Genomic DNA, 12,340 nt, shown 5'->3' with positions numbered 1-12,340 from the left:
CTATTTGAGGTAAAATGCGTGTATAATTTGATTAATACGCGTCTTTGGATTTAGCCCATGATAAGTATCCAAATAGGAGGTATAGAAATAATCTTAGCCAAAATCCAAAAAGTTTAAAACTCAAATATATATATTTTCTATTGCATGAGTTCTAACCTATTGCCTATATTTTCGTTTGTCGCATCAAATTTCGACATCTAATTAATGGTTTACTGTAACCTTTGTCCATTAGGGCAGAGTAAAAAACAAGATGGCCGCGTCCATGAATTCATGTGCGATGAATGTCAAAACACTTTGTCGACTTTTAAGTGACTGTCACAGGATATCACCTAGTGCATATTTTTTAAGAACAAAAACTACAAACTTGGCCTCTTCGCCAATCCATCAAAAATTTAACATTGACAAACTGTTGATTTGTAAAAAGCAATTTTCTTCACAAATATCGAACGCAAATCAGGGTCAGGGTACCGGTAGTATCACGGACTCAATATTGCACAGCCGTTTAAGTAGAGAAGAACAGGATAAAAATGCAGAGGACACTGTAAAGACAAATTCAGAGAATAAAGAAGATCAAAAGGATGGAGATTCTAAATCGGACAAGTCGAAGGGTTTTACAATGTTTGGGAAACATGTGTCGTGGACGGCTTTTGGTTCTGGAATGTTTTTGTCCAGTCTGGTATCTGGCTTTATCCTTCTAATTGGGACATGGGGTAATAAGCTGTTTTAAATAGTGACACTACATTATACACCTTATTTTTCAATCTTAATATCATCAAATATTAGCAATTTTCTTATGTAATATCCTGGAACAGCCTCTAGTAATCATAGCCAAAATGTGGTTTAGAGTAAGATGGGCTTCCTGTAGAACAACTGCCCATTTATGGTCAGTGTTGCGGCAGTAAAACATATAACGAAACAAAATCCAATTTTGAACTCCTTGCAATATCCGTTTTTCCATTTATGATTTGTTTTATTCCAGGCCCACCTGAAAGAGACATTGATAATAATCCTGTAAGTATACATTTTTAACAGTAAATTGTTGTTTCTTTGTGTATTAAAATAGTTAAAGGTAGATAATATGTTTGTTTAGAATTACAGCATTTAAACATATATATAAAACAGAAAAAATATCACATGGACTTGGGTAATTTAATATTGGTATGTACAGTACATTCCACACGGAACTACCACTTTCATTGGTTACTCCAAGGGTTTTACAAAACATTGCAGACATCACTGAGTACATAACCCGCTTTCCGCGCTAAAATCCACCAAGTTTTGCCAAGTTTCTCATTTTCCACAGAGGGTTTTGTTGCTGGTTGATCGTGTCGTTTTATTGACCTCATAATGAATCTGGTCTTTGCTACTACATTGCTACTGTTGAAATTAAATTTTTCCATTTGCAGTTATTTCTTACATAAAGATCAGTCAGTCATCCTTAGATTTGTTTGTTTTTCCTTGTAAAAATAGAAAGAAAACATATTTCATGAAAGTACATCTTTATTTCGTTCTGCTATTAATTTACCTTTAAACTCATATTTGTAGTTTTAACAATATAAAGTTTGAATATTTTTCCTGTCATTATTTCTTAGGTTGTGATACATATCATTTGTTTTTTCCACATTCAAAATAATAGTTTCATTGCATTGTTAGTAAATCCTGTTCAGCGGTTTAAAAATCGCTGATTTAAACGGTGAATATATTGTTGTAATACCTTCCCCTTCTTAATGAATATAATTTAGCTTTCAATTGAAAATTTTTATGAAAGTCACAGTGTAAGTATGAATATTTTGTTTAAAAAAGATTTATACCTTTACTTCTTAGTAAATAAATGGAAATTATTAGTATATACAGCATTGTATTTAGGGCAGTGTGGAAGTCACATGACATGCAAATTTTGTAGTCACATATTGCACGCTAAATTTAGACTACTTTCAGTTTTGTGGTATGTTTGTTATTGCGAGAAATGCATTTTTTTTTCGAACTGAAGGTTGAACATGTCAAAAATGTTTAAAGAAATTAATTGAATGTACATATTATTACCTATATTACATGCACTGTTGAAACAAAACAATGAGAGAAAAGTATTCAAAATAAATTAATCACTATTAGATACAGTAGGATATTCTTTCCTTGGAGTTTAGCAGTGTTTCACCTCCGAGTTACGCGGTGATGGTAATTCTTCGGTCCACTGATCAGATTGGAGGGTGAAAGATTGAAAACGCCATGGAAAGCGGATAGAGTAACATTACATTTCTTGTCTGTGAAGCCAAAAATCCACTGTGTAAAACGAAAAGTGGTAGTTTCACAAGGAGTGTACTGTATGACTGAATATTTTCTATGTTTAGTTTGGTAATGGATCATTTGTTGGTTTTTGTCATGTCCTGATAGGCCTTTTCTACATTGTTCAGTTGATAGGCCTTTTCTACGTTGTTCAGTGCTTCTTTTCTTAATTGATTTAAGTTGTCTTTTCATTGTAGATTGAGGATGAATTTTCGCAAGGTGAGTGTAAAAATGAAGTGGTTTCATTATTCGGAATTCCAAGGTTTAATGTTTCAGTATATAGAAGTTTTTTACAAGATTGTTTTTTGGTTAAGTGCATTAGCTTTATTTTGGATTAGTTTCTTTTAGCTCTACCTGCCAAAGGCCAGAAGAGCTTATGCAATGGTAATGTGTACGTCGTATGTGCGTCCCTGCATGCGTCAGTGCGTCTGTAAACAATTGCTTGTGAACACGATACAGTCTTTAGTTTTGATTGTATCTCGATAAAACTTGTACAGTATTTAGATATCCATCATAGCTTGGTTCCTTTCGAAAACCAGCCAGATCCGCCCATGCATGCCTAAATTATGGGCCTTGAAAAATGCTAGTTTTAGCTAACCTATATTTAGCCAAGTCTGCATGAGCGAATTGTCTATTTTTAGCCAAGTTTACACTTAAAGTCAAGTCTAGGATTAAAGGGAGACAACTTGCTTTTTGGTTCTGCAGTTGATTTTGTGAATTACTCTGCCTTGTTCTTGTTGAAAGGCCAAAGGCCAATTTTTTAGCTCTATTGGCCAAAGTGTCTGTAGTTTGTGTCTGTATGGTTGGGAATGTTTGTTCAAATTATGCCCCCAGGGTCATTACTGGCCACGCCCAAGGGTTCACAGGTTTGGTATACTTAAATTGGGAAAGTTTGAAAATCTTTTCGTGTGTTCGAGCATCCATCTAAGCACAATTGTGTGTGAATGTTTGTTCAAATTATGCCCCTGGGGACATTACTGGCCATCCCCCGGGTCCACAGGTTTGCTATACTTAAATTGCGAATGTTTGGATTTTTTTTTGTCTGAACCAGCTATGCAGACACTTGCAGGGTTGCCAGCGGACTTGAAAAGTCAGGGAAATTGGGTATTTTTTCAAGGTCAGGGAATTGTCAGGGAATTTTGAAATTTGGTCAGTGAAAAATGAAAATCCTGAAAAGTCAGGGAAAAGTCAGGGAAAAATTATTTCAAAGGTCGAAAAATATACGCATTGAAGGTCTTTCTTGGCTATGGCAGTCTTTAGGCATTTAATATTTGACTTTATCACTCTCACAGTTAAGCATTAAATTCAAATAACAGTAAACTGTGATATTAAGAAGCATTATATGTTAACTTAGTGATTATAATACTATTCTACAAGGATATTGGTGGGAAGGCTGAATACCAAGAACTTTTCACAGTGGTGAAAGACATGCTTATTCTGTCCCATGGCCAGTCATCTGTTGAGAGGGGGTTCTCTGACAATAAGGAGCTATTGAAAGGGAACATGAATAAGCATACCCTTATTACGTACAGACAGGCTTATGATGGCCTCAAATCCCAGGACAAGCCACTCTCCGAGTGTGTCAGCAAGGAGTTACTTCAGAGCTGTAGGCATGCTTACCATAGGTACAGGACTCATGCACAGGAAACAAAGGTAGAGGATGAAAAGAAGCAGAAAGACAAAGAAAGGGAAGAAACTCAAAGGCAACTGGATGATGCAAAGAAGAAAACGGCAAGTCTGAGGAAGATGGCAGATAAATTGGTTGTTGAAGCTGATGAACTGGCCAAACAAGCTGAAACCAAAAACAATCTGCAGTTACTGGTCAAATCTAATGCCCTGCGGGAAAAGTCCCATGGAAAGAGAAAGGAGATGGAGTGTGAAATTAAGACAGCTGAACATCTAGAGAAGAAACTGAAACAAATGTAATGTTACAGTCATGCCTCTCATTATATTCTGTATTGGTCTAGCTATTTCTGTGCATGATCACTAGAAGGGCTTTTAATTACTAACAAAATCTAGTCAGTATACATGTATACCAAACTACCATATTGGCATATAACCTGCTTTGCTTTTTGCTTTGACACTAAGAAATTGTACAAGAGGATTTGTCTTGCAAACATGATGGAAACTGGTTAAATTATGCAATGCTATGTTTTTCACACTAACTTTTTTTCACACTTACTTACCATACTCATTCAAAGTCTTTAATTTTATAGTGATTATTTCATGATATGCCAAAATGAGCCCTATGTTCTTGTTTTCATGCTAATGTTTCACATGTTTCACTGACCAACAGTCACACTGTGTTTGAATAGAAATAGTTAAGAATAGTAGAACACTATGTTTGAATCATTACTTTGATGTACAATGTAAATGTTTTATATTTTGGAAAATAAATACAAGTTTACATGCAAAAATATAATGGGAGGATTGGACGGCTATAGGGGAGGTCAGGAGGCCGTTTATGTGTTTGACGATTTTGGTCAGTGAAAAACATGAATTGGTCAGTGAAAAGTCAGGGAAAAGTCAGGGAATTTTATTTCACCAAAGTGCTGGCAACCCTGACTTGCTATTTTAAATAAGGCATAATTAAGTGGTCTGCTACCATGGTTGTTCAAATTATGCCCCTAGGGTCAAAACTGACACTGCCCCAGGGGTCACAAGTTTAAGAAATATTTTCAAAATCTTCTTGTTTCAAACCACAAGGCTCATACCTTTGATATATTTTTTTGTGGAGCATCATATGATGACTCTCAAGCAAAACAGTTGAAATTATGCCCCTGGGGCCAAAGCTGGCCCCACCCCTTTTGACCTTCTTTTTTATTTTTAAAGCTACAGCAATTAAATGTTGACCATGTGTACAGTTTTTCAAACGAGCATCAATGTTGTCCTCAGATGACCTTGACCTTTTGACCAATTTTTTTTTATTTTTAAAGCTACTGAAATAAAATTTTCACCATGAGTACAGTTTTGAAAGCATTTTTTTTTTGTCAAATGACCTTTACGTGGCACATATTAAAATAGTTCATGCAACTAATCTGCTTACAACACTTTCTGTCCTCAGATGTTGAATGTGCAACGTTTTCAGGTAACCCAAACAAAAAAACATGAACTATATGTTTGTTGCCTTTTACCCATACATACATGCTCTGGATTGAAAATGACCACAAGAGCCATGCCAGTAGAGTATAGGCCCTCATGGGCCTCTTGTTTTAATAATTAAGTGTATGTTTTAGTATGTAGTTTTAAACTTTATATTGAATGTAACTTTAATACCATTCCATAAAGATGACATAAAGTCTAAAAAGCTTACCTACCCTGCTTTATTTTGAAAAAGATGTTACCTTAATAAAAAAAATATTTTTTGGCCCTGGTTATACATTTATTTGTGAATTTGAACACATAAGTTAGCCATGGCAGAGAAAGCCCCTTTTAAATAGCCATTTTCCCTCAACAGATCCATTGCCTTTAGCCTATATGAGAAGAACATACAGAGAAATATTTGTACAAGTCAAGGTAAGAAGTAGATAAATATGTCTAAGCATACGTGCTGTTTTTTCAATTGATGAAATGGAATTAGAAAACAGATTTTATTAATCCACACATATTAAATATAGATTACAAAAAAGTCAAAATGTCACTCTACTCATGATGTAATTGCGATCACCCTTTACTCTTGTGTTAGGAGATTGGCATACCCCGGTAATAAATCATTCATTGTTTTCCCCTCTAGGTGACTCAGGAGCCATCCCGCCAGAAGTTGTTACCTGAGCCACTCTCGTACCCATACATGCAGCCCCCGTACACCCTTGTACTGGAGATGACAGACATCCTCGTACACCCAGAGTGGACAGTATGTGTAGTTACTGTTCTCAAGCTAGAGAAAATGCATCCCCTTTTGCCACTTTTCAAAGCCTTCCCTTTCCCCCTTTTCAAAACATCACCTTCCCCCTGTTTTCAAAACCTCCCCTTCTGCCCCTTTTCAAAACCTCCCCTTCTGCCGCTTTTCAAAACCTCAACTTCTGCCCCTTTTCAAAACCTCCCCTTCTGCCGCTTTTCAAAACCTCAACTTCTGCCCCTTTTCAAAACCTCCCCTTCTGCCGCTTTTCAAAACCTCAACTTCTGCCCCTTTTCAAAACCTCCCCTTCTGCCCCTTTTCAAAACCTCAACTTCTGCCCCTTTTCAAAACCTCCCCTTCTGTCCCTTTTCAAAACCTCCCCTTCTGCCGCTTTTCAAAACCTCAACTTCTGCCCCTTTTCAAAACCTCCCTTTCTGCCTTTTTTCAAAACCTCCTCTTCCGCTCCTTTTCAACCCATCCCCCCTTCCACCCCCCCTTCAAAACCTCCCCTTCTGCCCCTTTTTAAAACCTCCCCTTCTGCCCCTTTTTAAAACCTCCCCTTCTGCCCCTTTTTAAAACCTCCCCTTCTGCCCCTTTTTAAAACCTCCCCAAATTGAATGCTTTTAACAAATGTACATCCCTGTAATCAATGTTTAAGGCATATAATATTGGAATCCAAAAACAGTTGATTGGTCTGTTGGAAAAATAAAAAGCAGCAAACATCTTTCTCAGTTTAAGATGACCATTCTGATACTTGGTACACGTAATCTCCATGATACATGTATGTAGTGCAGAGTGTATTTTTTCGCGAGTGTGGTCCTAATAGTTACATCCCCCTTGATATTGAATATTACACTTTTGCCTATATTCATTGTGTGTATACCACGTGGTAAATTAGATCATAAACATTATGTCGAAAGGCAACATTTTGCTTTGAATAAAGACATTAATCAAAGATAACAACTATTTCTTTACCATTGTAAATGAAACATAGCGCAGTCTGCACCACTTATGGAGCCCGGCCTATGATCTTTTACAGGAGTTTTGAGGGTTTAGTTTCTTAAAACACTTTATCAAATCTTTTGACAAAACTGCCACCTGATGGAGCATTGTCAAAACATTATTTTGGAAACAAGTTTGTCGAAATGTTTGAGAAAACCTCCTTATCAAACTTGGGCAGTAAAACGAAGGCGGGACTCCATAAGCGGCATAGATTGACCTTTGTTTCATTTAAAATGCTTCATTTTCATATACAGTATTAGAAGTAATGGAAGATTGAAGTGCCTATAAATTTTTAAATATATATTTTTGTTCAATTGGGAAGTATTGGAATTTCAGACTCTGCCCTTGATATTTTGTTCTAACATTTCCCTGGATAGGCATTGCCTGTGAATTCAGCCGTGCTGGAAAACTCTAGATGCAAAACAAAACAAAATTAACCTTAAAAGTCGTTATATATTTGCACACTTCTTTTGGTGAAATGTATAAAAGTGTGTTTTTCTATGTCATTATTTCACAAAAAAATGATTTAAGGTATGCTCGAAAAAATATCAATCAAGTGTGTTCGCTTTGGATAGAAAAAATTCAACCTCGGGCACGCTGTGAAACCTGTAAATGAGCAAGCCTTGTTACCTGGCAACACAGATGCCCTCAAATTTTTCTATCGTGACTGGAAACACACGGCAGATATTATTTAATGCTAGTTGATAAAATGGCCACTCTTATGCTCACCTGTATGTCACACTTCATAGATTTTACCTTAAAGTGGCACTCTTTTTCAAAGTCAAATCATACACATGTATTGATAACAAACATCAATTTTGAATGATAAACCTATAACTACTTACTAAATAATGCAAAGCAGCATATATGAAAAATATTAATTACTGATAACAAGATTGTAATCGTGTATTTAATAGCAGAAAGTACTAAAATATTAAATGATTGGTGAATGCAGAAAGATTTACCACATGGTATACCCTTGTTTATGCTCATTTCTTTCAAATAAAACTCGGTACCATTGTTTTCGACATTATTTCATCCTTTTTAGAATATAAAAACAATATTATTAATTGTTGTAAATCTTATTTGGGAGTAAGAGTGCATTTTTAATACCAGTAGTTGGATTATACTGATTGCAATATTGTTATAGATGGTGAATGGATGGAGATTTAAGAAGCGGCCAGGAATAGACCACTTTCTACGAGCCATTGGTCCACCGCTGTTTGAGGTGGTTATCTACACCAAAGAGTCTGGAATGGTAATACTTGTTACATGATGAGTCAGCTGAATTATGTCTCCCCCATTCATGGGGAGACATATTGTTTTTGCCCTGTCCGTCAGTCAGTCCGTCAGTCTGTATGTCACACTTCGTTTCCACTCAATAACTATAGAACGCTTAGACCCAGGAACTAAATACTTGGTATGCTAGTTGGTCGTGACTAGTGCATGACCCCTATTGATTTTGAGATTACTAGGTCCAAGGTCAAGGTCGCCATGACCTAGAGGTGAAGAAACGTTTTCCGCTCAATCACTAAAGAACGCTTGCACCCGGGAACTTCATACTTGGTATGCTGGTTAGTCATGGCTAGTAGATGACAACTATTGATTTTGAGATCATAAGGTCAAAGGTCAAGGTCGCCATGACCTTGAGGTGAAGAAACGGCTACTGCTCAGTAACTACAGAACGCTTGCACCCAGGAACTTCATACTTGGTATGCAAGTTGGTCATGTAGATGATCCCTAATGATTTTGTGATCAGTAGGTCAAAGGTCAAGGTCACGATGACCTTAAACTGAAAAATGGTTTCCGATCAATAATTGAATAACGCTTGCGCCCAGGAACTTCATACAATATAAACTTTGTTTACATTTTCCAAGATTAATCAACAACTCTTTTTTCTCTTCATTATTTAATACAGGTGAATAAACCAAACTTCACTGTTGGTTCGTCTCCAGTCCAAAATTACAAATTTCATGTCCATCATTTATGTTTTTTCAGCTACGACCACACAAAAGGGGAGACAAGTGCTTTTTTAAAAAAGCAATCTCTAGTTGTTTATATGCTGTACCCGTGGCTTGAAATGTGGTATTTAAAGGGACTGTACACAAGATTGGCACCAAAAAAAAACATTTCTGTAACAACACTCAGGACAATTATTTAATAAAATGTTTTACTCGTTGATACCATAACTGTAAAGAAGATTACCAAAATTTAAAAAAAAATTGTGGCGAAGGCTGGGTTCGAACCGGTGTCGCCAAAATTGTAGTCCAGCGTCGTATCCATTGAGCTACGAAGGCTTACCCTAAACGGGTGATATAATTAAGCTATACGCCTAACTCGGTAATATTATGTGATAACATCGACTAGCCAATCAGGCATAAGGAATGAATTCTACTAGGTAGACATACCCAGTAATATTTTATAATTGAAAAATACGAAAACACTGCGAACAATAAATAAATTGTAAAATATGTGGTACTTAAGTTACTTAGTTTCAATGCACTGTACACGTAGCTGTTGTGTTTTAATGTAGGTATGTAATAAAGACACTTAAATATTTACTACATTTATTCTACAAGTTTATAACATGTGAGTACATCAATAGTCTGAATCATACTGCCTCTCTGATACTTCTAGGGGTTCCACCTTGGTGCCTTAGCAGGGCGGTTACTAATTTGCATATAGAGGCGGAGCTTCTATGCTCACAACATTACATCCCATCTTTTCTCAGATTTAAACTTTCAGCATCTGCCAAAGATTAGTTTAATATTAAAACAATTTCAATCATTAACATGATAGTCAATTCATTAGGAGAGTAGTTAATGTTCTGGCAGTTCACGAAATGTGGCATTGTGGCCAGTGTCAGATAGAGCTAATGTCTAACGGTGTCAGATTTATGGCAGCGGCGAGCACTAATTGCTTGATTCACCACAAAGTTTTTGAAAACAAATTGTCTGTTTGTTATTACACTGGTCGTTTTCTGAGATTAATAGCATGTCTCTGGGAGGAATGTAAATTCCAAAGAATTCCAGGTAACTCAGTTTTCAATAGAAAGTTGAGTCTGTTCAATAAATTTAGACTGGTCACATATAAAGAAATTTGCACTAGCATCGAAATGTCCTGAATTAAAATGATATGTACACAAGTATAAACATAGTAAACAATTATTCCATTTCTTAAACATACAAAGAATGCGCAAACATATTGGTAAATTAATCTAAATCCCTAAAGGGGTTATTATGCCCTTTTCACAATAAATCACGTTTGCACAAACGTTCTGGGGGGTTTCGATTTCGCGATGAACGTCTCGGTTGTGAAGGCTCTTGTTCGTCCGTACGTACAGTGCCAGGACGGTAGAAGTCGTCGAAGTCGTCCTCGCTGTCGGAGTCTTGTAGCCTTATCAGCTTGAAAAAGGACGAATTGCGGGTGATTGACTTGTCTCCTCTTTTCGCTGTTATCATCGAACCGTTTATCTTTGTAATTTTATATGGCTGACTGTCGAAAGGTGTGGAGAACTTGTTTGTTTTGTGTTGTTTGACAAGTACAGAGTCGCCAACGTTAAATAATGCCGGCTTTGCATGCCGTTTTGCGTCCGCGTACGATTTCATTTTAGCTTTTTGATATGCGTCATTTTCACGAGCTTTGACTTGCACATTTTTCTTTGAAGGTTTCGATGGTGCAAATGGTAATTTTATTCTAATCTGTCTTCCAAATAATAGTTCTGCTGGACTGTATTTTGTAGTCGCATGTTTTGTAGCTCTATAGTTGCGTACGAATGCAAACATGTCTGTGCGCCAATCTGCTTTTTGAGTTTTTGCTGCACGAATTACTTTTCCTATTGTTTTCATGAAACGCTCGCATTCTCCGTTTGCTTGAGGCCAGATAGGGGTTATTTTTCTGTGTTTGAAACCAAATTGTTTTGAAAAGTTTTGAAAGACTGCACTATTCATCGGCGGTCCATTGTCAGTTCTCAGTACTTCAGGTATTCCATATTCTGAGAATATTTTGTCAAGCTTCTCAATAACTGATTTTGCATTAAGAGATGTTATTATTTCAACAATTGGGAATCTTGAAAAGTCATCAATCAAAACAAGAAGATATTTTCCATGAGGAAATGGTCCACAGAAATCCATGCTCACTGAATCCCATGCCTGTTTTGGCATTTCAGTCCTTTGAAGTGGTTCCCTGGAGTTTTTATCAGTTGCTGCGAGACAGGGAATACAACTGTTACACAAGTCCTCAACCATTTTGTCCATTTTTGGAAAGTACACCTTTTCGCGCAAAAGTTGTTTTGTCCTAACTATTCCTGGGTGTCCTTCGTGTGCTATTGAAATAGCCTTCTGTTGCAACTGTTTAGGTAACACGATTCTATTTCCATGCAAGAGAACTTCGCCGTTTTTGAACGTCACAACTGTCAGTTCATTTTTCACACGTGCAAGTGTATCTAGTACCGTATTTGTTTTGTAATTTGATTTCCACGAGGATTGTCTGACGTTTTGCATCACCTGTTGAAGGTCATTGTCACTGCTTGTCTCATTGATTATGTCATGCAACGTCATCGCTTTTGGAACATCATGGTATGTAATGAATGACAGGTATTCTTCTGCGATTTTTCCTGCGTTGCTTGCTTGCGTCTTTGTGACATCAGGGTGCCTACTTAGGTAGTCTGACATGTTTAATTCACCTGGCTTGTATATGACATCAAAATCATAGGCTTGCATTTTCATTTGCCACCGTTCCAGTCTGGCTGTCGGCTTGGACTTCGGGTTTTTGTATATGTGTTCAAGCGCTTTTGCGTCTGTTATGACGGTGAATTTGTGTCCAAAGAGGTATATATGCCAGTGTTCAATTGCCCATACGATAGCTAAGTTTTCTTTCTCGGTCTGAGAGTACCTTTTCTCGGTATCTGTTAATGATTTGCTTGCATAGCTAACTACTTTCCCTCCTTGCAGCATGATTGCTGCTATGCCTACGGGGCTTGCATCTGCAACAATTTGTGTTGTCAATTTTGGATCGAAATATGTCATTACAGTTTCACTGCTTAGATATCCGATTTGAGTTTATCAAAAGCATTTTGCTGTCTTTCTTCCCAAACGAATTTGACATCTTTCTTCACGAGCATTCGCAAAGGTTCTGTCGTTGTGGAGTAGTTTGGTATGAATCTGGAGACATAGTTTGTCATTGCGAGGAAGCTTCGTACTTCTGATGCGTTTTGTG

General features: G+C 36.8%; 1 protein-coding gene across 1 annotated transcript in view; it reads left to right on the top strand.

Annotated features, from left to right (window-relative positions):
* Positions 1–244: 244 nt before the first annotated feature.
* Positions 245–12,340, top strand: part of LOC128209184 (mitochondrial import inner membrane translocase subunit TIM50-C-like) — a 30,888-nt gene continuing 18,792 nt past the window's right edge. Inside the window, exons 1-6 of the mRNA XM_052913106.1 lie at positions 245–710; positions 980–1,011; positions 2,481–2,502; positions 5,741–5,799; positions 6,017–6,136; positions 8,274–8,381. Of these exons, the coding sequence (XP_052769066.1) occupies positions 251–710; positions 980–1,011; positions 2,481–2,502; positions 5,741–5,799; positions 6,017–6,136; positions 8,274–8,381 (801 nt within the window). The 5' untranslated portion in view covers positions 245–250. The remainder of the gene's footprint in view (positions 711–979; positions 1,012–2,480; positions 2,503–5,740; positions 5,800–6,016; positions 6,137–8,273; positions 8,382–12,340) is intronic.

Source organism: Mya arenaria, chromosome 11 (assembly GCF_026914265.1).
Source record: "Mya arenaria isolate MELC-2E11 chromosome 11, ASM2691426v1".
Classification (NCBI taxonomy): domain Eukaryota; kingdom Metazoa; phylum Mollusca; class Bivalvia; order Myida; family Myidae; genus Mya; species Mya arenaria.
The sequence above is the reverse complement of the archived record's forward strand: the minus strand, read 5'-3'. Positions and strand labels throughout refer to the sequence as shown.